Genomic DNA, 26,360 nt, shown 5'->3' with positions numbered 1-26,360 from the left:
AGCTGATGAAGTTCACAGTACAATGATCAAACCATCAAGATTAATACTGGATGTGTTGGAACTGGTACTAAATTTATTACAGCCCAATATAAGGGAACGCAAGGGAATTTGTAACTTCTCTCTCCTGCATTTCACCTGTTCACTAGGGATTGAGAGGAATTATTTGATAAATGGCAATTAAAGAAGTTTGTGGGAGCTTCTAACACAGAACCAAGGAAAAGTAAGGGAGCAGAGATAACACAAGGTTAGACTAATAGAAGTGTTTGCCAATCTCTTCATTTTACTAAATCACTGGAACAAAAATTATTGGTTGGCCATTCCAGGGTGACAGTGAGGGATGATAATCCAGCAGAAGTCATCAAGAGGACAGAGACTAGATAACAAACTTGTTTTTCTCCTGCTCCACTGCAGTACATTCACTCTGCCAAATGGAAAGATGTTGTTAAAGCCTTTGCAGTCAGCTGCACGATGAGTATCTACCTCTATCTATCAACCAGAAACTGAACCCAGTTTCACAGATATGCTTGAGTCACTTCACTTCTGGGCAAAGTCTGGAATTCTTGCTAGCAGAAAGTTGAACTTAAAAGTGCTATTCCTAACAGGTCCAAAACCGCAGGTTCTCTGTGATAATTATGCAGATTTTCCTAAAGATATCAGGAACAGAAAACTACAACTATTTTGCAAGGAAATTGAGACAGGCCTTCCTGGAATACAGGTTTTCATTCACCCAATCTCAAACACTTAGAAGAATATGACCTTCAGCACACACCACCACCTGACTGTGACTGCTCAGAGTGTCTGAAATGGAAGCAAGTTTTCCAGCTGGGTATGACTCAGCCCGGACCTCACTCCTGGGGACCTGTCACAGAACACTCCCTGTGGGATGAGCATCAACTGTGCCATTTCATCAGGGCTCACAGCACTGCTTCCTCCAGTCTGACATGCACCCAAACAGCAAAGCCCAATGCCTAATACTTGACAGACCATTTGGGATCCTAAGAGGGAGGAAAACAGCAGAAAGCAGCATCACAACCCTCAGCAGAGCAGTCTTCAGAGGCCTCGTTCAGAGACCTGCTTGAGAGAATCCTGTGGCATAGAGTCCTGAAGAGAAAAGGGGTCCAGGTGAGCCTATTGATTTTTCAAGTACCACCTCCCACAAGATAAACAGTCAAACAAGCAGAGGTTGACCAAAGGACAAAACTCACCCATGAAAAGGAAACACACAGGAGATGGCAGCAGGGACAAGCAACTGGGGAGACACACATGCTGTGTGGGTGTGCAGGTGTGGGGATAGGAAAGCCAAAGCCCACCAAAAGCTCAATCTGGTGAAGCACGTGAAGGGCAAAAAAAAAAAAAAAGTATTTCTGTGGATGCATCTGAATGGGGATAGGGAGGAGGTCATGAAGGACAAGGATAAAGCTGCTTCTGCCTTATCTTTACTGGGAAGATCAGCTTTCCACAACAAAATTCAAATTAAAGATGTCAAACCCAGGTATTTCTGTATCCACAGAATATATGATGTAAGAGAATGCTGGAGCAGAGACAGTGGTCAACAGAAACTTCTTCCACAGATCTAGTTTCTGCAGTTTATTGAAAGGAGAGGGTGGACAAGCCAGCAATGCACAAGTGACAGTTAATTCACAGCTTATACACACAGAACCAGTAACTGCTGCTTACTCTGTATTAACACACTTTATTTTTCAGTATCAGTTACTTACTCTGAAGAGAATGTAAAAGAATGTGATTAAGAAGTCAATACACTGATGCCACACACTAGATCAGCAAAGTTGGCATCACAGCCCATTGCTTTCACAACCCTCAAACAACTGTTCCAGTCAAAACCTTTAAAGAGTAGCAATGCATAGTTCAACCATTTGTCTACTATTGTTATAAGAACAAAAACACCAAGTAACTTTCCAACGTGTATGTAAAACCAGGATGGTTTTTACCCATTCCTGTCATGGGAATGAGCACCTACACTAACAGGACAGAAAGTCAGGTCTGATAGAATCTATCAGGTGCCTTGTTTACAAAACCAACTCTTCAGCCAGTTCAATACATGTTGTACCTACACCCCCACATGCAGAGAGTATCATCACTGCTACTTTTTACCACATGGAAAGGACATGTTCAAAGCTCCCAGGCTGCATCACTCAAACTCTGCTCAAGGGCCATTCTGCCTTTACTTGGTTTTATTTCCCCTTGAGAATCCTGTCATACAAGTGGGGAGAATTTTGTCCTGGTTGTGACCCACAGTTTGTGCCTTACCAGTCCTATTCCTTGCACTTAAGAGGTGTGCTAAAGTTGTAAGTCACCATCTTTCCCTCATCTTTACTTTCCTTTATTTAATGGAGAGAAGCATTAGCTGACTGTGTTTATTTTTCAAGAATTTATTTTCAGAAATTATTTTTCGGAACCTATTTTTTGAGAAACCAAACAGAGTTTCAAATTGCAAGGCAGCCAGGGAAGCAGAGCTCCAAAATGAAAGAATTTTCTATCATCCTTCAGTGGCTGTTAGGGATCTCCCTCAATATATGCAGAATAATAGTATTAAATGGGTTACATCAAGTGAACGTACTTACTCTAATTATACAGATCTTGTGGTTTTCACTACAAAAAAACCCACTGTAAGTTGTTGGTTATTACAGTAAGAGTTACTGCTCCAGTTAACAGCCCACTGCTGCTGCATATAATTAGATCTTCTACAGCTTATGTGCTATTTTAAGTTACAGGTGATAAGGTACAGATATGACGAGGAATCCTAACGGTATTTCTCCACTCCTGCTCAGATTCTTTATCTCAGCCTTGACACAGAACACATCAAGCATAACAACAAATGTTCCCAGGTTTGTGCACCTGACTCTGAATGAGTATTTTAATAATACTTTTTGAAGGCTTTTCTTCTATGTAAGAATTGAAACAGGAAGCTTTTATTGCAACGCTGAACTCCGAAAATAATTCAAAGATTACAGTTGTATGTTTTGAACTGTCAACTACGAAACTCAGAACTTCAACAACTCCATACAAACACAGGGAAGCCTTCAGCACTACTGGATAGACACACTCGTCCTGGTACAACATTCCCAGCTGCTCCAGGGGTGGATTTCAGTCCTAGAGGTTTATTGTCTCTTATTTGGTGAAAATTAGCAGGTAGGACAGCGGCCTCAAAGGGAGCAAATACAGAATAATACATGGAAATTCAGTGATGGGGCAAACAGGTAAGAAGAATGGAAATGCCTCAGTGATCCTACAGTACTGGAAGAAATGCCTCAACTGGCCTTCCAGCAGTTGTAACAGGTTTCCAACTTAAATAGCAATTGGCCTTTTTTGACACACTGATCAGCATGGTTGAGTTTATCCACAAATAAACCTCTTATTTTAGTTGGGTTTTGTGTTTTGTTTGCATCAGTTTTGTTGAGGTTTTTGGTCTTCAACAGAATGAACCACCTAATCTTGAGTTTCAGTACCTAGAAGGAATGAAATAAGTACCTTCACAGAGGAATGAAATAAGTACCTTCACAGAGGAATGAAATAAGTACCTTCACAGAGGAATGAAATAAGTACCTTCACAGAGGAATGAAATAAGTACCTTCACACAGTTAGTTGCCATGGAAATAGTGTTTCAAAGCTGGACCTCTGTTGGAACAAAACGTAGAAACAACTAAAAAAAAAAATAAGATCATATTTCTGAGAATCCTTTGCTTAAATACACGTGGACAAGGCTCAGACAACTTTCTGGGAACTGGTCCCAGAACTGTACCTCCATAAAATGGAACAACTAACTTCCCTGAAGAATGTTAATCAGTCTCCCACTTTTGTTATGTGCCCTCAAATAATTATGATTAGTATATACCCAGCCAGGCTAATCTTGCCAAATGTATCAGTTTGAATTTGATACTCTTTTCAAAAAAAAAATAAAAAACCCCCCAAAACACTTAGACTTCTCTCCAGTCTGTAACTTTGAGGGACATGCATTTCTTAAAATGAAAACTGATGCAAATTTAAAAAAAAATTAAAAGTTGTCCTTGTTTGTGATGTACACAATATAGTCTGTGCCTCTAAGAATATTAATAGATAAAATAAATTTGCCAAAGTATTTCTTTCAGGACACTTCATATCAAAGTCTGCTTTCTTGCCTTGAAAGACCACTCAAATTCTTCATGGCTAGAACTGATCAATTATAGAAACCTTCAGGACTATTGTACCTTTAAATTCCCCTTCATACCTTCAATGCTTCCCCCTGCATCATTTTTTGGAGAGAGACTATTATACACTGAAATTTTGTCTTCCATATGCAGAAGAGGACAAGGTTATTGCAGAAGAAATAAAGCACTTGTTTACAGTCATATTGCCACCAAAGAATTCTTCCAACACAATTATACTGATTAATCAATCTTGAATTTGCTCTCCACTCACTAAGAAACAGAAATAGTAGGGCATGTATTTTTGAAGATGCAACTGCCAGGTCCCTCCAAAACAAGTCTTTCTGCAGATAACAAACAAGATGTTTATCTTCTTTAAATCCAGTCAATAGTTTTATCATTCTAACAAGAACTTGGACTGTCAAGGGTTGCACAGAAGGTGAAAAACTGCAGTCTCTACTACTGGTTTTCTCAGGGAAACAAAGCAAATCAGTCCTGAATGTAAAAAAGATTTTCAAATACTGAAAGATTTGAATAGATCAGATGAACTTTTCAGAAATGGAGCAACTCCTCTTCCCTGTACGACACTTCTTTCACACCAAGGGAAGTCTTCACACCACATGGAGAATCACCTATTAGAGTAAATACAGTTTGCAAATCAAATCAGCCTTTACAGCTTGCATAAACTAATGGAATTATTCTTCATATGCTGTGGAGTTGAAGCTATTCCATAGCTCTAATACAAACAGTTAAGACAGGTTGTGCCCTCTACAAACACCAAGACCGTAAGATCTCCTGATTTATAAGTGGAACAGTTTCAGAGTTTAATTCAGCAGATCTTTACGAGCAAGAATGTAAGCTGCAAACTCAGAATTCTTACAGTTATTTATCTTGCAAACCTGATCCTGTTCCTCTGAAGGTGAGCCATGAACTGCCCAGAGGAACTGAGCTCAAGTGCCTTCCAGTAAAGAACTCCTGACTTCAAAAAGACATCTTTAAACGAGCAGTTTTATAAACTGAGTTGTGACAGAATACTTGCAACAAAGACTGGCTGAGTTTGCACATGGACTGATTTAAGAGCAAGGAGAGTATTTCCAAGATGGCCCTGGCCTCAAAGCACCTAGGCATATGAGAACAGACTTCATGTAGCAGAAAAGTAAGGGGGTATACATCAGAGAGCAACATTTGTAAGAAAAGCTAAATTTTGAGAGACTTTTTTGACTCTAAGATTGTGTCCAGTAAGAAAATGGCAGCTCTTCATGTTTGTGTCTTCCAAAATTCAGTGAAATCCACATGCAGGAATAAGCACAGCCCATGCAGAGCTGGGCAAGCTTTATGCCACTGACAAGCAACATTTAAACCCAGAAATTTGAAAAAGCAATAAGTGGATTAAGTTTAAATATCTCTTCTCCCTTAAAAATGTGAAAGTTTCAAACTCACGATTAGAAGGGATAAACTCACGGTCCCAACTTGGAGCACCAAAAGGTCTGTCATATCCAGAACTCTCAGCTCTCATTTTCTGTATGAAGAAATAAGCATTCAAAATGAAATGTGTGTTCTAAAATGCAGTATACACCACTACACACGAAACCCATGAATTATGGTCAAAAAACCCACCAGTCTGCCCAATATATATATGTCACAAAGGACAGCACCCAGAGAGAAAACAGCTCACTCAAATGAACTAGAAATAAATCAGGGTATCAGCTGAAAGAATCTGACCTGACAACCAGCATCCAGTTTCACAATCCTGGTACTTGTGCTTTGATCACAATGAGAGACTCCCAGAGGCAGGTGAGCTGCTGTTAGTGGGACTCCATACACATTGGCTAAAGATCTACTGATGCAGTAACTTGATCCAGAAAAAAAGAAAACAAGGAAAGTTTGGCTAAGAGGACTGTATGTAAGGACAGCATTTCGAATTCTTCAACTGGCAAACAAAAGCAACCTGAGATGCACAGAGCAGATGTACCCTTCCAAGACCACCAGCCTATTCTACAACTACACACACAGTGAAAACAACTGCTTCCCCACACTTCCACATGCAGCACTTAGAACTGTGAAAGGCAACACACAGCAGCACCTGAAGAGTTTTCAGAATGAAAGACTATTCATTATTGCCTCTCTAAGTGCTGCTACTACTACTGACTGAGATCACAAATGGCATTTCCTCGTTTCCCATCTATTTACTTTTCCCTTCTCCACACCAAAAAGGTAACAGGACATTACAACTCTACATTATACATAAGGCAGCACAAAAGTTTGCAAAGTAGAGATATACTAGAATATGCTGAGAATTTCTCACCACATACAGTAAACCTCTGAAGAAAAACAGTGAACTCTAATGCAACTGACACTTCTCTACTCTGTAACAGTGACAGAATAAAAAGTCACCACCCTGGAGACGACTCCATAGCAATACTCACGCAATTTTCTTACAGGATGCCAAAGCACAGCAGATTATATCGTTCTCCTCGTGCCACTTGCACCTACATGAAACAAAGTTCAGGCTCATTTCAGAAGCATTTACGTTGTGAAACAACATGAATAGTTGGTCAGATGGAACAGGAGGAAATATTAAAAATATTATCTTTTTGTCACAGAGACAATGTAGTACCTTGAAAATTTCACAGAGGAGTAGAGTTCAATAGCTGTGCCCTAAGTAGTTTATGCAGAGTTAAAAGCCTGGTTATCAGGCAACCTGCTCTGTGCTGAGGTGGGGGGCAGGGAGAAAAGACAACCCTGAGAGACAAATGGAATTTTAAGGTAACAATTTGAAGTTTCCCATTAATGTGAAACAGTTTCTCATAGCATAAGCATTGTCACTGTCCTCTCCAAATGTGTGGTTTAGAGTACAATTTTCTATTCTCCTTAAACTCTTCTTCTAGTGTGAAGATACCTGTGGAAATGCAAAACTACCTGACTACAAAAAGACAAAGTGACACCCATGAACCCAATAGGTCTTGAAATCCATATTCCAAGCAGACTTCCAAGAATCATTTATGTGGTTTCTAAATTCACTAAAATTTAAGGTCAAATTACTGGTTCTTTCTTAAAACAGCAGCAGAGGAAAAGTTAGTCTATTTCTAAATTAACTGCATCATCACCCAATAGGCTCCTGCAATGTTGCAAGCTACACATCAGTATTGGCACCAACACAGAAGAATGTGAAAGCAGGAAAAGCTTTACTGTTGAAGACATAGGGGGGGAAAAAAAAGTAAAGATCCTATGGAGTAAATAGGATTCCAGCTGTGTAATAAAGAACATTTCTTCTGGAAGAAAAAAAAAATAGGATCTAGCTTAATCCTATGCTTGAGAACTTGATTTATATCAGTGGCAAACATACTTTGTCCCTCATCACAGCAGCAGCATGAAGCATTTGATGAGCAACAGCCAGGTTCCATCAAATCACACTTCTAAGAGTCTGAATCTTCTCACTTCTGTGATTTCCAGTTAAATGCCACAATGTATTTTATTCCCATTTTTACCCCTCTCCTTTAAATTAGGCCTCAGACTCAGCATTAAAACGCCACCTGTCTTTACACTTCTTCTGGGAAAGTAATTTTTGTTTCCAGTTGTACTCATGATGTGACAAGAAGCATTTCTGATTGGAAGGCCTAGCAGCACACAAGCTGTTTGCAGAGCACCAGGACATGCTAACACATATTTACACAAAGAACCACCCAACTTACCTGGTGTTACTGGAGAAATCCCACAGGCAGACATCTAGTTTTCTAGACACCCATGTCTTGGATGGCTCCTTTAGGTATTTCTTCAGGTACAGTTCTACTATCAGGTCTTCTACAGCAAAAAGCTGCAGAGAGCTCTCAATGCCTACAGTGCAGTGAAAATCCAGGCCAGGAGAACAAGAGTCAGTGAACATTCTGCTCAGCTCACTTCTCAGTCAGTCCCTGTTTATTGCCCAGCCTCTTACTGTAGCATCAAAGCTCAAAGTTATTCCATCAGTACTTTTCATAAAACCTGGCTTCCCAGCAACGTGGGCTTTCTCCACTGACAGGGAGAAACTAAGAGGAAGAAGCACTCAAAGTAGGTGACCACCTCCTATGAAAACTCTGAGACACGATTTTCAGACCAATACAGCCATCCATGACTACATAACCCTTATTTCTGGGGGCAGGGGGGGAGAAAAGGAAGGGCAAAAATGATGCATTTCCTACCTGCTACGGTGGCCATTCGACCGAGGCACCAGTTAATTTGGAATCTGTCGTTAGACTAGAGGGAAGGAAACTTCTGTCACCTCCAAGGAGCACAGTATGAATTCTGACAATTTGCAGAACTTCTGACTACGCCTGAAAAAGTCACCTCCAAACCAAAACTGTTTGTGTGACTGAATATACACTCTTCCTGAAAACTATCTCGAAGAGGAGCCAAGTTTCATGCATATCTCTTCAGAGCCCTCTATCTACAGATGGAGCCCAAGATCTTGACCCTCCCAACCTTCCTCAGGACTAAGATAAGCCTTGAATGGAATTGAAATGTAATACACCTGTTACGAAGCTTAAACACCTCAGAATCCTAACATTTTACTTTGCTCCTTGGCAAATGAAGCTTGAGCAAAAATTAAGAGCCATGGTATTCTCATGGGCAAGGAGTCACAAAACCAGAAAAACATCCCTTGAAAAAAGCAGGGTTGTATGGCTATTACTGAGCACATTTAATTTAAGCCAATCTTAGAAAGCCCTTAACCTAAGTCAAAACAATGTCAGAGACCAACAAATCCTGTTCATCAGCAGGCTAGAGCCAGAAGCACAGGCTGAAAATAAGAAGACAGAAAATTAGGTCTCTGCTTTATAAAAAGATTAGCTTCTAGAGGCCATTTCTTCCTGCGTGGAACTGGGACACTTTGGACATGAGTGTCTTTTCCCACTCATTTGCACACTGATCAGGTTTTAGAGCAAAGTATCTTCTTAGTCATCCAACAGAAGTGAAAGCAGAAGTTTAGATTTAGAGCATCTTACTTCGACCTTGGCCATACCCTGCAGAAAAAGCGAGGCTGGACCCCTCTGGCTGGCTGGGCAAACTCAAGGAGTTCCTGCAAGACAACTGCGTAACAAGTACGTGGAAGATGAAATCCAGATATAGGGATCTTATGAGTTTCAGCACCTAATGGAGGAGAGGGAAGGGGGGCAGGAAAAAAAAACAAACACAAAAAGTTGCCAAAGTCCTGTTTCCTTAAATGATACAGCTCCCTCCTCCTTTCTATCTTTTTCTATACATATATGTATACACACAAGCACACACTCCTCCTCTTCTCCACTGGCAATGTCTGTGATCAGAGCTATCAAAACCTTGCTTCTGTCAGCAGAAGCCTGGCAGGTCTGGGCTGTGAGCAAACACACACACACTCCTGTCCCTTTTAAAAGGCCATTATCCAAGTATTTGACATAGGAAAACATAGGCCAAGCTCGTTCCCTCTGTACACAAGGGGAGGAAGTGCCCTAACAGAAACAATTAGGAATCTATAAACATTACTAAAAGTCGTAAGGGAAACGCGGCAGGCCAAGCCAGACACAACAATGGCATAAACATTTTAACTTTGTTGATATAGATAAAGTTGCAAAATATAGCTTAAATATAAACCAGCATCTTTGAGATACCCCGTCATTAATTAGCACTTCATGCTGAAGATACACACAAGGACTATTAAAAGGACACTCTGCTCAGACGGGCTTGGTAGGCCAGGAAAAGTTGTCCCATTTAAGAACAACATATTGCAGTTACTATTGCATTAAAATAGGAAAACAGGATACAAATAATTCTGGCATTGACAAAACCATTTTGAGTGAAGTGCTCTGCCACTTGCAGGTACAAGAAATATATAAAAGGTGACTGTGAGAAGCCACTCTGACATCTCTTCTCTTTGAAATTTGACAAGTTCCCAGAAGGAGAAACTGCAGACTTACAAAACACTTGGCTACAGGGCAGATAAGCTGAATCTATAACTGTACACCTTTGCATATCATTCTTTTTCCCCACTGACACTCACCAGCAGCCTGGCAGTGGTACCGAAAACCACGTGGTGGTGCTTCTGCAGGAGAAAAAGAACAGTCATCATCCAACATCCACAGTGACAGATTCTTAACTCTCAACTACACACCAGTCCTCATACACAGAAGGAAACAGTTTCATCTTCCCTTGTGGCCTTGTACAAGAGCCACAACTGTTTTTGGAAGAGCTATTTTCAGCTCTATGCATATTAAAAAACAAAGTACATTGCACAGTGTGTTTAGGTCCAATCAAGAGAAACATTCCTCCACACGAAATATAAAGCACAAACATCTGAAGGTCCTCCTGGATTTATTCCACCCTCTTTGAAGTTTCCTGCAGTTCTGACAACTGAAGCCATCTCTGCTTTCTTGGAACTCACCTGGCTCTATGAAGTGATGGAAATCAGCCGTGATGCCATCCTGCAGGGAGTACCTGACACACCCAATCTCACAAGGAAGGAAGCGCAGCTCACACTGGGATGGCAGCCTGCCATGGCTGTAAATGTCCAGGAAGTAGAAGATGTCTGTAACCACAGCTGCAAGGAAAAGAACAAAACCATTTTCACACGAGCCTCCAGAGGTTACAGCACATGACTGAGTGACGTAGGGTAACAACCAAATAAAACATGCAGATCTTTCCAAGATGACAAGGTAACTAATCTCTATGCAAGAGTCAGGTGTATCAGTAGTCCTAGCACACCTTCCATAGATGCTACTGTGTGTAGAGATCAGGCAAAAAAACCAACCAATAAAAGCAAAACCAAACCAAAAACCCCACTAAAAAAAAAAAACACCCAAAGAAACCCCACCAAAAAAACCTCAACAATTAAAAAAACCAACAAGAAAAAAAACAACCCCTATAAAATCTCCCCTCAAAAAATCACCCCCCCAAAAAAACCCATCAAAAAAAACCACCAAAAAAAAACACTCCAAAAAAAAAAACACCAAAAAAACTCCAAAACCCCCTTAACCCCCCTAAAAAACCCCCCCAAAACTCCCCCCAAAAAACCAACAATAAAAAAACTCAACAATAAAAACCCCCCCAAAAAACCCCAAAAAACCAAAACAAAACAAAAAACCCAACCCCTCCCAAAAAATACCCCAACTCCCCCAAAAAACTCTCCCCCAAAGCCTCCTAAAAAAATTCAACAAAAAACCCAACCCCCCCAAAAAAACCTAAGGAAAAATAAAAACCAACAAAAAAACCCCAACCAAAAAAAAAACAAACAAAAAAACCCAACCAAAAAAACCGCAACAAAAATAAAAACCACAAAACAAAACAAAAAACCAACAAACAAACAAAACCCCCCACACCACCAAAACCCACTAAAAAAACCCCCAAAAAAGCCAACCCCCAAACCCACAAGTTTTCAAGAAGCCTGGAATCCAACAGGAACTACTATTCCTTTTAATGATAGGTCTCTTTGCACTTAAGGAAAATAAGGGCGGGGGGAAAAAAAAAAAAATCAATATCTGCAAAGCAGCCTCCCAAGCTCAATTTAGTAACTTACACAAGTTAAATGAGCTGGTAGTAATCTTGTGGGGCAGGAAGATGAGAAGTCTGCTAATTAAAAGGATTGCTTCTCCTCTGCCAAGTGAGCTCCCAAAGAAAGTGGCAAAGAACACCCAAGACAAACATTAAGAAATAAATTTATCATTTACTAATTTAAAAAGTATCCAATTATAAAAAAATATTTCACTGCACACCTTAATCCTTCTCTCCCCGACTGTCACATACTGTCCTCACTGAAGTTTAAGGCAGACATTTACTCCTTATCTTTAAGTTCTGCCCTCTATCAAAAAAACACCTTCTTGCTCCACTAAATAACAATCCATTTGAAGATGGGGTACAGATAAGGAAGGTTTCATTTTCCAGAGTTCTTTCAATAAGGAAGCAAGTCAGGATGTTATAAAGGCACCACAAGTACACATCCTCTCTTCTATTCTCCCAAAGAGACCAGGCCATTGTTTTATTTAATACCTCTGCCTTACAAATCTTGAACTTTGATATCTAATAACTCTTCACCCTTTAAAAAGAATCATAAAGGACTTGAAAAATTACTTTTTCTTTCTTAAAAAAAAACTTGAAATAACTGTTAAGAAACTATTAGTGGTCATACTCCCATCAAGCTAAAAAAAAACCAGAAGACAGAATTCTTAGGAATTTGGGGGGGAAAGGGGCATTTTCCATGACTTCACTGTATATTACCTTATAGATCAGTAGTAAAATACTTTAAAACAAAGGAGCAGTTGGCACAGATGGCTATTAGCTAAATGTAAACATCCTTTGTATAGGTACCACTGAGAACATCCACAGAAGGCAAACTTTCACCTAGGAGGATCAATGGCTTTAAGATTACCATACCCTGATCATTATTCCAAGACATAGCAAGGGCATCTGGCAAAGAAGTAACACTGGGCATCTTTTGGGTCAGAGAGGCGGGAACTGGATCACCCAGATTGTGTGTCTGGAAAAGATGAGAAAGTTTAAAAAAAAAAACCAAAAAACAACAAACACCACAGAGTCTTCTCACTCCAAATAAAGTCCTTCACCTCCTTATATCAGAGGAAAATGTAACATCCACTATAACAATTACGGTTAGGTGGAATAAGTCTGCAGTTTATATAAAAGTGCCTGTGTACCTTCAAGCCAGGAAGGCAATATTTCTCTTCAGTACCTTTGTCAACTCACTACAACTTTAAAGAACTACAGCTAAATTTGCAACTGTAATTAAAAAAAAAATAATAATTTCTTAGGTTCAACCACTTATCACAGGCAAGGAACTCCTCAAACTGGAAATAAAAGCTTTTTTCCCCCTAAGGTTTATGAATAAAAGCCCATGGCACATGTGTTAGTTGCCTTTGGGCAGAAACAAATTCATGAAAAGCTCATATAGCCACAAGGAAGTCATCAGATTGCTCCAGCAGAGAGCAAGGAAGAGGGGTATGCATTCCCATAAACAGTGAAAATCCATTCAGGAACAATAAGCTTTTAATAGGACAGGAAGAGAAACCTGGCAGCCTTACAGAAATCAGTCATTCAAGACCCAAATTGGGAATAACATCCACATTCAGGTGCACTGATTCCAGACAAACATCTCAGCCAAAGTTAACTGGTTATCAGTTTGAATTACTTAAAACAAAATGAGGGATGATTCCCATCTAAGTAAGCTTTGGTCTTCTCCAAAAGATGAACACAACCTTTCATTACACAAAACAGCTGTCTCTGTATAGGGCTATGATAAATAAACTGAGATCACACAGCATCTCACATACACACACTTCCCTCTTTGCACTGACACGCAGTAACAATGGTGCTCTTTATTTTGGTAAAGCAACTGTTCCTTTTGCTGATTACAGACTTCTAAAATGCTACAACTTGTGGAATGAAATAGAGAAGCCTCCATTTATGACTTGCACTTAGTTTTCTATGATATATAGAAATGGAGTTTGATTAATCACATACTTTCAGCCTGCTAAATAACATGATGATCATCATATTTTAAACAGCTTCTTCCCCAACTGGCAGGCCCCCAAAAATCAGAAAACACTGCCTAACATCCCCCTACTAGTCTAGACTGACCAATTTAACTAATCCAGATTTACCAGTTACTCCAAACTATATTCTGCCATTCTCTAGCATCACAGAAGTGTTTTAAAGTCCTGAAATTTATCCTCACCACTAATTCATAGTTCATAGTCATTATCTAGTAATAGAGCATGAAGAAGTAAATGCACTACTATCCATTTACTCAATCAGGCTCTTGCCTTTGACACAAAAGTTTTTACACTGCCAGCCAAGACTGGAATAAAATTAAGTTTTCTGACACCTCACATAATTCAAACTCTGAACCAAACTCTGCTTCAGGGAACTACTGGGAGAGGAAAAGAGACAGACAGAAACAAACAAAAGGGATACACACACCTTTTCAAGACAGTAAACAGCAGAAGTGGTGATGTGTTTACCACTGTTTCCAACCACAACCACATTCATCTTAACCTAACTGCTTACTTTATATTGTCCTCCACCATAGCATTACCAGTCTCTTCATAACCAAACCAACCTAGAAATAATGGCAAAGTGCAATTATTCTATTTGTGCACAGGCTGCAACATTTCATTGATCTGGTTCACCACACAGCCACTGAAGAACAACAAATCAGCCGCCTGTAAGATGTGCTTTCAGGTCATCAGGCAAGAAACACCTGAATTAATGACACTCAAAAGCTACACGAACCTAGGACCAGAAGTCATATCATTTTGCAGTATTATAAATTAAAAAAAGAAAATACTGTTATGTCAGGCACTGCAAAACACTGCTAAACATCAAAGTAGGATGTTAGAGAAATACATTTTATTGGGTAAAAAAGCCCAAAGGAACTAGCCGTGCTGGTTTAAAAAGGTATGGAGCATTCTATCCTTCAATTCAAGCCAGAACAACTCTCTGGACAACCTTCATAATGGTATGAACTACTACAGCAGCCATAACCTCCAGAGGCTGGAGGCTATGGAGAGCAGGGGACCTTCCACAGCAGCCCAGCTGACCAAACCGCAACCCCACCTACTCCGCCCTCCTGGTTTAGCTACTGAAGGGTGTCCCATTCTCAGCTCTTACCTCTTTCTCAGTTTTCTGAGAGCGATTCTTTCCATTCCACTTACGAGCCTTCTCCAGGTATGTCGCCTTTTCTTCCTCTGTCAGTGACTTGAAGGAAAATGAACTGTTATAAAAAGGTTTCTTGTGCTTGTGGCCCCACAAACTCCATGTTGCAAAAAAATTACTCTTACATTTCCAAAGGACATTATCGAAGGGTGCCAAGCCTGACTCAAAACACTCCCAGTAGCTTTTTTTTTTTTCCTAAGGACACAGTAAGCTTGGATTCCAAACACCCAAGCGAGCACGTGCTTTGGAAGGATCTCCAGGTGAGGGCAGGCCAGCCGTGCCACACCACAAACTAGGGATCCTCTGGAGCTACCACAAACTAGGGATCCTCTGGAGCTACCACAAACTAGGGATCCTCTGGAGCTACCACAAACTAGGGATCCTCTGGAGCTACCACAAACTAGGGATCCTCTGGAGCTACCACAAACTAGGGATCCTCTGGAACTACTCCTGCCAGCCAGGGATGCTACTCTCCAGGGCACACGAACCAGGGGCCGCCCCGCCAGCCGAGGGGGAGGGCGGCACAGCGAGACCCCCCTGAGGCCGCTCAGGGTGCCCATTTGAAATGCTAAACACACTGACCCCGACCCGACCCTCCGGAGAGCCCGCACTGACACCGTGCCCCCCTCGCCGCCCTCCCCGCGCCGCTCGCCGCCCCCTCACCGCCCACGCCTGCCGGCAGTGGGGGATGGCGTCCACCACGCGGGCCACGGGCAGCCCCCGCCGCCGCAGCTCGGGCAGCTGGTCGCGCACGAAGCAGAAAAAGGGGCTGACGGAGCCTCTGCGCCGTGACATGGCTCCTGCTCCGGCCTCTCCCGCCGCGGTGGGGCAGCGCGTCCCTTCCTGAGGGGCCGCCGGGGCGGTGCCCTCACGGTTTTGGCGGCAAGGGCGGGGCCGCCATTACCCGACATGGCCGGAGGGGCGGCGCCCCCGGCCTGCTGCGAACCCGGGCTGTTAAAGCGGTCCTGAGTCAGGGTCGCCCTAGGCCCGTTCTCCTAGAAAGAAGACTTAATCAATGCGACAGATAGCGGCCAACAAGCTCTAAGGATCACAGAATCACAGAATGCTGTCTACTCTCTTATACGGATCTGAATCACGGGTCATCTCCCGCCACCACCTGCGTCTCCTAGAACGCTTCCATCAATGCTGCCTCTGTACAATCCTAAACATCCACTGGTCAGATTATGTGACCAATACATCTGTTCTAGAACAAGCAGCAGTCACAAGCATTGAGGCCATGTTGCTGGGAACACAGCTGTGCTGGGCAGGGCACATCTCTAGGATGAAGGACCAACCACCCCCTCCCTAAGATCCTGCTCTATGGTGAACTTGCCACCGGCTGCCACAAGAGAGGAGCCCCGAAGAAAAGATACAAGGACTCTCTGAAACAACATCTCAGCCTTGGCCATATTGATCAACATAACTGGTCTACTCTGGCCTCCAATCGGGAGGTCTGGAGACACACCATCTATAATGCTGCTGATGCCTTTGAGAACACACGCAGCATCACCCTTGAGGAGAAAAGACAACGCAGAAAGAATCGTGCCTTGCAGAATATACCATCTAAGGAGTCTTTCTGCTGTGCCTTTTGCAACCGGACATGCCTGTCTCGTATTGGCCTTTTTAGTGACCAATGTGCTTGCAACAAACGTGGGTAGAGCCCTTCCCAAATCTTCGTTCACGAAGCCCAGCCATGATGAGGGGGTTGGAAAGGACCATAAACATCATCCAGTTCCAACTCCCCGCCTGGGACACCTTCCACTATCCCAGGTTGCTCAGAGCTCCATCCAACCTGGCCTTGAACACTGCCAGGGATGGGGCATCCACGACCTCCCTGGGCAACCTGTTCCAGTGCCTCACCACCCTCACAATAAAGAACTTCTTCCTAATATCTAACCTAAATTTCCCCTCTTCGTGTCCAGTTCTGGGCCCTCACTCCAGGAAAGACATTGAGGCGCTGGAGCGTGCCCAGAGAAGGGCAGTGGAGCTGGGGAAGGGTCTGGAGCACAAGTGTTATGAGGAGCAGCTGAGGGAGCTGGGGGATTTTAGGAGAAAAGGAGGCTCAGGGGTGACCTGATCACTCTCTACAACTCCCTGAAAGGAGGTTGTAGCCAGGTCTCTTCTCTCAGGGAAGAAGTGACAAGACAAGAGGAAATGACCTCAAGTTATCTCAGGGGAGATTTAGATTAGATATTAGCAAAAATTTCTTCACTGAAAGTGTGGTCAGGCATTGGAACAGGCTGCCCTGGGAAGTGGTTGACTCATGATCCCTGGAAGTGTTCAAAAGGCATGTGGATGTGGCATTTGGGGACATGGTTTAGTGGTGAACAGGGTGGTGCTGGGTTTATGGTTGGACTCGATGATCTTAGAGGCCTTTTCCAAACTAAATGATTCTATTGTTCTGTAGTTCATCTGGGCCAAAACAAACCTCCTCCTGCCTCTCACTGTAGGGCTGGGCACTGGCTGGCAGGATGCCTGCCCTGATATCTGCATGAGCCCCCTTGGCTCCCATTGTTTCATCTCCTTCTGGAGCAGCCTGGTTCCTGCTGCTCCCTGACAGCCGGTACTCTGTAAGGCAAGATGATCACAGTGATGTGCCTTTTCTAGTGCTTCCAGTAGCATTCAAAATGCTACCAGGACGTGGGGGCCTGGGTGAGAATAGGGGCCAGCAAATCATGGGGGCAGTGGCCCAGGACGTACAGGAAGGAGTGGTGGAAGAAGTGGAGACCAACTTCAGGTGAGACCCCTGGGTTTGGTTTTGAGATATATGACAGAAAAGTGGAGGATGTGCATCTGCTTGGAAAGGCAAACTTGCTTATTAAAAATAATTTGGGAGTTCATGTTATACAAAACTGAGGCTGCTGCTCAGATTGTCTTTTTGTGGGTTTGGGTTGTTTTTTGGTTTGTTTTTTTTTTGTGGTTGTTGGTTTTTTTTCCTGCCATCTATCTCATTGACATAACTGACACTTCCTTCACTGAAAGTTTGCACAGTTCAGAGAAAATAAAGTTTGGAAATAATCTGATCTGCATCATCTTGATGAGTAGCACAGATTTGCTTCTGACCTCAAGCTTTCTATTGATCTCTTTCAAAGCCCAAATGATCTTCACTGGCCTGGTTTTCCTTGTCCGAGGCATGTGATGTCTCCCACATTCCTCACTGTTCCCATGTCTTTTGGGAGATCTCCTTCAGCATGTAGTTGCAGTTCCTGCAGAGCACAAGTAGTGCAGCAGAACAAGAGCCATCATGCTGCTTCTTGTGCAGCCATCTTCAGTGGAGTTGTCTGGACAATCTCGATAAAAATAAACGGTGTAGCCCTGACTTGAAAGATTCTTTGCAATTCTCTATCTCACAGTCCTGTTAAATCTGCTCTAAACTTAGACATGAGGATAAAAACAGCGATGAAACACCTCCATGCATTTCCAAATCGCTGGAAAACGTTGCTTCTTTTTCTCAGTCTCACTACTTTTTTCATCCTCTGGTTAGGTAATGTAAGGCTGTTCAGCTCCAAAGGAGGTAGCTCTTGTTTAGGCTTAAATATTTGACTTAGCTGATTATGTTTGTCAGTGGTAGAACTGCTGTCAGGTAAGGTCAGATTAAATTGCTCCTGCATCTCCCTGGTGTCTGGTTTCTCAGAGGGTTAAAAAATGCTGGTACAGTTTAATCTTCTGGAGGCTCAAATCTAGTGAAAACAGTTTGGTTTATGTTTGTGAACCACTTGCTAAATTTGCTGTTAAACATACAGGAGGAGTCAGTCACATTGCTAGAAACGTATAAAATTGTGATGTAACCTCGATGAAAACAGGTAAGCATTTTTAGAGTTACTTTTACTGCTGTGGAAATAATTTATATTCAGGTCTAGTTCCGGCTACATTAAATGGTAAAGCTCTGAGGAGAGACTGCAAGAAATGACTTGTATCTTGTAAATATAAACATCTGCACAGAGTCTAGTTTTTTTCAGGCGGAAAGGCAAGTATTTACTGTTATATTACTGTAAGAGTTGTTGCTAGGAGTGCATCTGTGCACTTGTGTTTTCTTTTTCTTTGCATCATTTTCTTTTCTCTCGTGTGCAGCTTTGGGACCCACCCTTTAGCAGCCCTTCCTTTTAAAGAAATTCAGATAATGTGTTCATCAACTGTTTGAAAAACACAAGGCTCCAGTAATAGCTCTCCTAGGGCTAGAGGTGTGGTTGGAAAATAAAATTCATAAGCAGCAGAGAGAGAAAGGATTTTCCTATGTGGGTTGTGGAGACAGAGAAAAGAACAGGGAACAGATCATCTCCAGAGCACCATGTCATCAGTATTCTCCCCCAGAGCCCTGAGGAGAGCCCAGTGCCTCTGATAAAACTCATGTTTTAACTCTTCAATTGTCTGCTGTTTAACTTAGCTGGCAAAGGAGCTCTGTGGACCATTTACACTGATTTGTAAATAACTAATTTGTAGCACTGAGGCTATTCCAGCAGATGACAGCAAGTGTTGTGCCAGTATTTATATATTGCTTTTTTTTTTTTTTTGGCACTTAATTCAATTAAGTAATGTGCCAACACTTCAGGTCCTAGGTACCTGGCCTTGGAAACACAGCTCCAGAATTTAAAAATCACTGTAAATGGTCCAGAGAATTCATTTGCCAGCCTGTGCTTTTCCATCAGTGCATGGAGTTTGCCACAGGTCTGTGACAGCTCAAAATAGGGTCTGTGTACCCTAGTACTTTGTTGGCAGAAGAACTATCTGGAACTTTTCTGCCGGTAATGTATATTCATTCATTCAGGATTCACAGCTATAATCTTTCCAAGGTATGTCTTGCAGTTGTTTGTCAGAAAGAATGAGCAAAGTTATTCTAAAAAACATTGCAGTGACCACATCTGTTCTTACCCACTTGCCTGCTGGTCTGGGGCCATGTCACCCTCCCACAGAGTGAAATATTTGGTGTTTATGTTAGAGGAGTCAGGCCAGATCCATCAACCCAAGAGAGGCGAGGCGGGTGCAACTCCACCCTCCCAGGTCCAACAGAAGGGAGGTCAAGTATGTAATCCCAGCCTAACCCAGCTCCTCCTGTTGTTTTGCCATTAGGGATGAACCATCCACTCCCCTCTCCCTGGCTCCCAGGGCACACCACCCTCTCACCTAGTACAGCTGATGACGTTTAAGTCAGGACCTCCTCCTGTCTCTCCAGCCACTGTCACCCAGGCATGTGGACTCTCCAAGCCATGGCTTGACTAGAGGCTGGCACAGATGCCCCCACACATGCATACATGCAAAATAGGGAGTCCTTCTCTCAGAAAAAAAAGTTATAAAGGAATTCAATAAGAAGAAGGGAACGGGCTGTGCATGACAGATAAGCACATTGCCCAGCAAACTCTTCACACACACAACTGGGTCTTTCTATCCCCTTATCCATTTCTTTCTATTTCTTGTTCCTTCCCAAATCATCTACATCTCTCTCTTTGCCTTTGATTCCTCCCCTAAGCATCCCATAAGAAGCCCTATGCAATTCTGAAATGCTCTTCCATTGCATCCTGTAGCAAGTCCTACATCCGTAGGCTGCAACCTAAAGTTGCTGTGCTGTTGACTCATCTTGATAGGCTTCAAGTCTGCACCCTGGAGCTGAGGCTTCCCCGGGACAGCCCTGGGAGGGGCTTGGACAGGTTTTCCTTTATTCTGAGTTCCTATCTGAGCGTTCTTTCTTGTCTGCCATTGTGTCCCTGTGCGCCTTCGGACTTGTGGAAATGGGCTGTTGATGGGCTTTTGAGACAGGTGTGGGAGGAGCCAAGGCAGGGTGTTTGCTGGGCTACTCCCATGGCATTGTCTCTCTGCACTCCTCTCTGTGTGTGAAGACAAGTTTCTGTCACAGCTGATGTCTTTCTCAGCCTGGTTATGGAGGTTTTAAACCTACAGAAGAATTTGTAGGTTTAAAAGAGTTTGTCTCTTTGGAGACAAACAAAGTGGAAACTTTGCCTCTCTGGTCCAGTAACTATATTGTTTCATATGTAATGCATAGACATTTCAGGGATCAGAATCTGCAGGTTTCCTCTTCCCCAGGTGAATGATTTAACCAGTATGCTACAGCTGCCAGCTTTCTCTAAGTCCCACTCCCTTTGACCTAGTGAATCTTTGAATCTTGGGTTTCTTTTTTTTAACAGTGCCACAACTGCAAAAGGACTTCAGGGTGCCTTACACCTCAGCTATGTGCTTAAGGATGTAACTTAGATCAACTAGGAGTCAGGAGGCCTTTTCACAAAAGGTAAGCCATATCACCCTGTCTTTGCAGGGCTTTGCTGAGTGTTAGACCCATTGTGAATGTCCTGGACCAGGCCTCAGACGTGGTATCAGCATCTTTTCTCCAGGTTTCACAGGGAACTCTAGTGAGAGCTGATATGCTTCTGTCTGCTCTCCAGAAACAGTAGCATTTGTGCTGGGAGCTGCAGTGCAGCAGGTCATGGAGTTGTGGGATGCATGGGACTTGCTGGGTGAGTGCTGTGACCCTGCTGAGCACCACCCTCCAGAACCACTGAAGCTGATACAAGCCACAGGGTAACCAGCTGCCCAGGTGTGGTACAGCTGCATCCCCTCTATGCCATAAATTTCAAATATCCTTAAGCCATGCCTCCAGGGAAACCATCACATTGTTCCAGTATCCTGGACAAATACTGGGAAATCCTTACTATCTGATAAGAGAAGGAACAACCCAAATATATGCAAGCCTTGGCTTGAGTGTTTGTTAGACATCTGTGTGCTCAGTACTATCTGGGTGTGCGGAGAAGGAGAACTGTAAGCGTGTACTTTGACAGTACATGTGTGCTTTCATTCTCAAACTGCTTCTCAGTGAGGGTTTTTTTAGATTGCAGTTCTAAATGTTAGGTACCAAAATGTTTCCAAAGTCTTGTTTTAGATCTGGCCCCAAGTAGGATGCCCTGAGTAATTACAGACCTGTCAGAGTGACAGGGATCCCAGGCAAAAGAATGGAACCGCTGACACAGGAGTTGCTTCAATAATGAATTAAAGAAAAGTAACGTAATTAATGCCAATCAGCGTGGGTTTGCAGCAAATAGATTCTGTCACATTGGTCTGTAATTGCATCAAAAAGATATTAAGTGTGGTTACTAAAGGTAATGCATTCAGACACGTGAGGCATGTGACTTGACCACACAACATTGAATCAAGGATATAGATTTATGATACAGAGACCATCCAGTCTCCAGATAATGCATTTGCTTAGGATGTCTCAAAATGTAATTTTAAATGAGGAATTGCAATCCCACTTTTTCACGAGATCTTTCTTAGGTCATTTCTTGGCTGCATACTACTAAATATTTGTTGGTACCTTTGAAGGAAACATACAGTCATCACAGTTACTTGCAAATAATACAAAGATTGAGGGAATAGTGAATAATGTAGGTGATAGAGTGGGATCCCCACCAAAGAGGAGATCCCTATGTGATGCTGTGTCAAGAGGACTAACAAACAGCATGATCCTTGGAAGGAGAAACAAAGAAATATTAAGCAGGGATGATGCTGATGCTGTAGTACTTCTGCTTTCATCCTTTTAGCAACTGAGCCTGAGATGGTCTCTCTATTTCTGGTGTTAGCTCAAGAATATAGAAAAATAACAGTCTGTTGAACTTCCAGAGAGGATGTTAAGGGTGCTTTGATCATAGTTTGTCATTACCTCTGTTCAGAAATTGCCTTAAGAGTCCCCTGTCTTTGTGCTTGGCAGTACTAGAAGGTGAAGTTAGATGAAATTAGGGGCAGGGTGAGGTCCCTTCCATCCCAAAGTAATCTGTGATTCTTTTTGTAACAAAACAGGGTGCAGTTCAAACTACATGGATGTAGTGTGGCAAAGTGATGTGGCCTGTTTTATTAAAAAAGCTGGATTAGACAATCACAGCAGTCTGGGTTATGAACTCCAGGTCCCTGAAGGTATTTTTGCTGCCCACGGTTTCTCTACAGCCAAAACCTTAGAGGGTTTAACAACTTGTTATCTCCTTGGTTATCTGTAGATTCGCAAGCAGAGTTTTCTTATTCCTATACTGTGTATTTTTGCTTATAGTGACACACAGGATTGTGAGCTGGGATGATTCACTTGTGATCGTGGTGTGCCTATATAATAACTTCACAAAACATTATTGCTGACATGTCCTTAGTGTTTGACTTAAATGAAAATTTCAGGTTCCCCCTGAAGTGTAGGAAAGTTATGCTGTGATTTTTGGAATCTAAAAAAAGGATCAGGAGCAACACAGGAAATTTAGACAGAGAAGTAAATACTATAGAAAGGTGCTGTTCTCTTGGTTTCTTTCTAATGCTGAATTTGTATTACAGAACTGAAGGCTCATTGCAATGAGAAAGTCAAATTTCTCCATTAAATATTCTAAACACTTCTTGGTGCAAACACCATGGTTAAAAACAAAAGCAGTTTGTATATCCATATCCCTCACTCCTGACGTTAAGGGAAGTAAAAGCTCTGTATTACTGTGCTGTCAAATGTGGCAAGGCAGCTCGAAAAAAACCCAGCATATCCAGAGTACATATATTTCAGTGATGTCTTGCTGTGAAGCTATCAACGATTAAAAAGAGATTCCAGTGTGACAAAGCAAACGAGGAAAAGTTTTAGTTAGTAGCTATGCTGAAGAGGCTCACTAAATGCTGTGAATTGATGGTGTGTCACCTAATAACTTCTGTAGTGTGCTGGTCTCAGTACTAAATCAAGAAAAGCAGTGTCTACTGGCTGAATGTAGTATGACATCCCAGAAAGCTGCTGAAATCACTGTTTCTATGGAAATTTCTACAGGGGAAATCCAGGGGGCTGAATGGCAAGAAAATCTTCATGCGGCACAGTGGGTTTTCAGGGATGTTTCTGAGATGGGTCATTCTGAGTGGGGTGCTGGTGTAAATCATTCCACGTGCTGGTAATTTAAAAAGCTGACTCTGCTTATCAACAGAGGAAATGACCACAAAAGACTGGTACTGGAAGATGAAAGGAGGGAGGGAGGAATGAAGTACTTGGCAAAGAGAGAAAAAAGCCAGCAGCTGCTACAGCCTGAATAAAAAAGCGAGTTTGTTTGTTTCCCTATTGTTCGACCGAATTTGTTCCCGATCCCATTGCTTAGAGAACTCCTTCGGGTGGAATCAAGGTATGTGATGTCAAACAGTGTTGAGGTGTGGTATTCTTCAGATTCAATCTGGGGCTAAATTATGCAGGACAAGCAGGGAGAAGTTACTGAGGGAGGTGAAGGTTTAAGTCTACCGGTATGTTGTTTTTCAAGGGACAGAGAATCCCTGCTGGGCCGTGGCTCGAAGCCATCTGGCTAATTGCATAGGAATTTCCCCACCGTTTGAGGGTGAACTGGGGCTAACTGCAGTCATACAGCCTTCTGTCTCCAAGAACCGGCTAAAAGGAAAGACAACATCCCAACATTAACTATTAAGCCAGCTCAGATGTTGCAATACTCAGATCAAAGGTCCTCAGAGATCTGGAACATCTATTCCGGGCTTGGGCATCCATCACACGTGGATGTATACAAATGACAGCTCACATTAAATGAAAAAGGACCGTACAGTGAGTTTATGAGAATTTCAAAGCAGATATAAATCCAACGTTACATGCAAAACAATGGTGCTTCCGTGTATTGAAAATCTTTCCTTCCTTTGTCGTGAGTCAAAAGTTTAGCACAACTGATGTATGCCAAACTTATTTGCAAAAGCTGGAGGGGATTAAAAAAAAACCCAACAAAGCAGCAAAAAAACCCCCTAGGAGTAGCTAACAATAGTGACGCATAAGGGATTGTACTGCTCCCAGAGTTAAACAGATGAGATAATATCCACATCAACATTGTCTCAGGAAACTCTGGATCAGACTCCTGACCAGTTAAGTCACAAAAAGGCAACGAATCAGGATTTTGAGGGTTATCAGGAAAAATGGCTAAGGGAGGGAGAGAAAAATAACGTTATATTCACATTTTAGGAGTCTTAATTCAGCCCATACAGACCTTCATGGATTGTATCCTACAGATGTATAGCAATGGCGAGGCAGGCCCTCAGCTGATGCAGAGTATCCACCTGAGTTTTCTGGAACCACAGGTATTTCTGAAGTGGCCCGAGTGAGAGTTTCTACTTTGTCTTCCACCTGCAAGTATGGACAAAGGCAGTGGGGTGTCAGATTTCCTGTGTGCTAAAGGAAAACAGCACTGTTGGCTGTTGCACATATATATGATTTAGTGTTAACAGGGGCTTACTTCTTAATAGTGACTTTTAGCTAGTACTGCAAAACAATTAAATTCATAATGTATCAGGTCAGAGGAACATCAGAACAGTGATTGGGGTGGGTGTGTATTTTTTTTTTAATGCAATGTTGAATAAAAATAAGCTTCCATGTGAAAAATATTTTTCAATAACATTGAATAGCTCTGAATAAAACACTTAAAACCAGATTGGCTGCCTAGGGATTGTCTCCTTGCTTAATTCTACTTTAACTATGCTAACAGAGGGACTACATCTGTTTAAAAACAGCCAAGGATGTTTCAACACACCTTTTATCACAGCAAACATGCTTTTTCACTCAGAAATTATTGATCTTCTTCCATTCACACTTGTTAAAATAAGCTTATCTTGCCTGTAGAGAAGTTCAGTCTGAAAGGCAAAATTATAAGGGATCTACAAGCACCTGGAAAATACCTGCTAGAAAGAAAATAGCTTGTACAGTTTTACTGCAGGCACCCCTGTGCACTCTTTTAGCAGTGCTTTGCGTTAGGAAAATCAGAATTGTTCGTGTTCTTTGGCAGATTCCAGATGAGATGAAGACTACTCCCATCTCCCATGTGCATCGCTGATATCTGCATCATCCCAGCTTTGGTTACAAAGACCAGCCAAGCCCCTGCAAGAAAAATGCCTGAGGGTTAACAACAAATGTGCTGGATGCTGTGAGTGGTGAGTGCCATGTTGGAAGGTGCTGAGCCACCAAAGGAAGCATGATGCTATTTTAGCCAGCTCTAGGCCTATGAATAATTCCACTGACTTATTAAGTTTTCACAGAAACTGTAAAAGTTTTAAGTACAGTGAGTGTGTATCCATGTGGCTTCACTGTGGCCAGGACCATTTAATTTCCAAGCAACGTCCATATTCTAAAATGTCATTTTTAGCTGTATATCTAGTTGGCTGTCCCCTTCCTCACAAAAAAATTTCCATCCCCTCGCAGTATCACATTTGCACAACAACTTAACACCCCATTACTCAGCTGCCCGTTGCTAACAGCCAGAAACACCTCTTCCTCATCTAAAATTATATTCCATCTAAAATTATATCCCTTCTTCATCTAAAAATTACAGTAATTAGTTGCAGTGCCCATGCTGGAAGTGGAAACCCCGGGGAAATTTCGAACAGGAACCGTCTACACTTATTTCCCAAGGTACACGTTAAGGTTAACTTGGGGAGGACAGACGATCGGCGGGGACATTTTTAAGCGCTTACTAGAAGTTGTAAGAACCCCGCTAAGAAGCGGAGGGATGCCGGGGGGGGGGATGAAGGATTTGCGGAGGAACGTGCCGGGGTGCCCGTAGGCTG

The 26,360-nt window shown here is 42.3% G+C and overlaps 1 protein-coding gene and 1 long non-coding RNA gene across 5 annotated transcripts; one reads left to right on the top strand and one right to left on the bottom strand.

Annotated features, from left to right (window-relative positions):
* Positions 1–1,579: 1,579 nt before the first annotated feature.
* Positions 1,580–15,728, bottom strand: MAEL (maelstrom spermatogenic transposon silencer). 4 transcript variants are annotated; one of them, XR_007903154.1, is made up of 13 exons: positions 15,474–15,728; positions 14,766–14,852; positions 12,516–12,618; positions 10,531–10,686; positions 10,150–10,191; positions 9,139–9,266; positions 8,321–8,375; positions 7,835–7,976; positions 6,569–6,631; positions 5,865–5,994; positions 5,583–5,661; positions 3,590–4,774; positions 1,580–3,514 (listed from the first exon to the last, which is right to left on the bottom strand). XR_007903154.1 is itself a non-coding variant. In XM_051779568.1 (12 exons), exons 1-12 carry the CDS (start codon positions 15,603–15,605, stop codon positions 4,695–4,697), a joined length of 1,197 nt encoding a protein of 398 aa, XP_051635528.1. In that variant the 5' UTR covers positions 15,606–15,728; the 3' UTR covers positions 3,554–4,694. The 4 variants fall into 4 exon arrangements, 1 of the variants encoding a protein (XP_051635528.1); XR_007903155.1 differs by having other exon boundaries at positions 5,613–5,661; XR_007903156.1 differs by lacking the exon at positions 15,474–15,728 and adding an exon at positions 14,936–15,144.
* Positions 15,729–16,207: 479 nt separating this feature from the next.
* LOC127467221 (uncharacterized) lies at positions 16,208–25,788 on the top strand. The gene is made up of 4 exons (XR_007903017.1): positions 16,208–17,547; positions 20,948–21,048; positions 23,744–23,935; positions 25,583–25,788. It is a non-coding gene; the product is annotated as an uncharacterized LOC127467221 (long non-coding RNA).
* Positions 25,789–26,360: the final 572 nt, after the last annotated feature.

Source organism: Manacus candei, unplaced genomic scaffold (assembly GCF_025592945.1).
Source record: "Manacus candei isolate 608988 ecotype Guabito, Panama unplaced genomic scaffold, ASM2559294v1 h1tg000014l, whole genome shotgun sequence".
NCBI classification, from domain to species: Eukaryota; Metazoa; Chordata; class Aves; order Passeriformes; family Pipridae; genus Manacus; species Manacus candei.
This window is presented reverse-complemented; position numbering and strand designations above follow the sequence as displayed.

Coding starts and splice junctions, on each gene's coding strand:
- MAEL (XM_051779568.1), bottom strand. CDS start 15,605: ATGTCACGGCGCAGAGGCTCCGTCAGCCCCTTTTTCTGCTTCGTGCGC. Junction 10,687..12,515: donor GTCTTGGAATAATGATCAGG/GTATGGTAATCT, acceptor TTTTCCTTGCAG/CTGTGGTTACAGACATCTTC. Junction 9,267..10,149: donor GTACCACTGCCAGGCTGCTG/GTGAGTGTCAGT, acceptor CTCCTCCATTAG/GTGCTGAAACTCATAAGATC.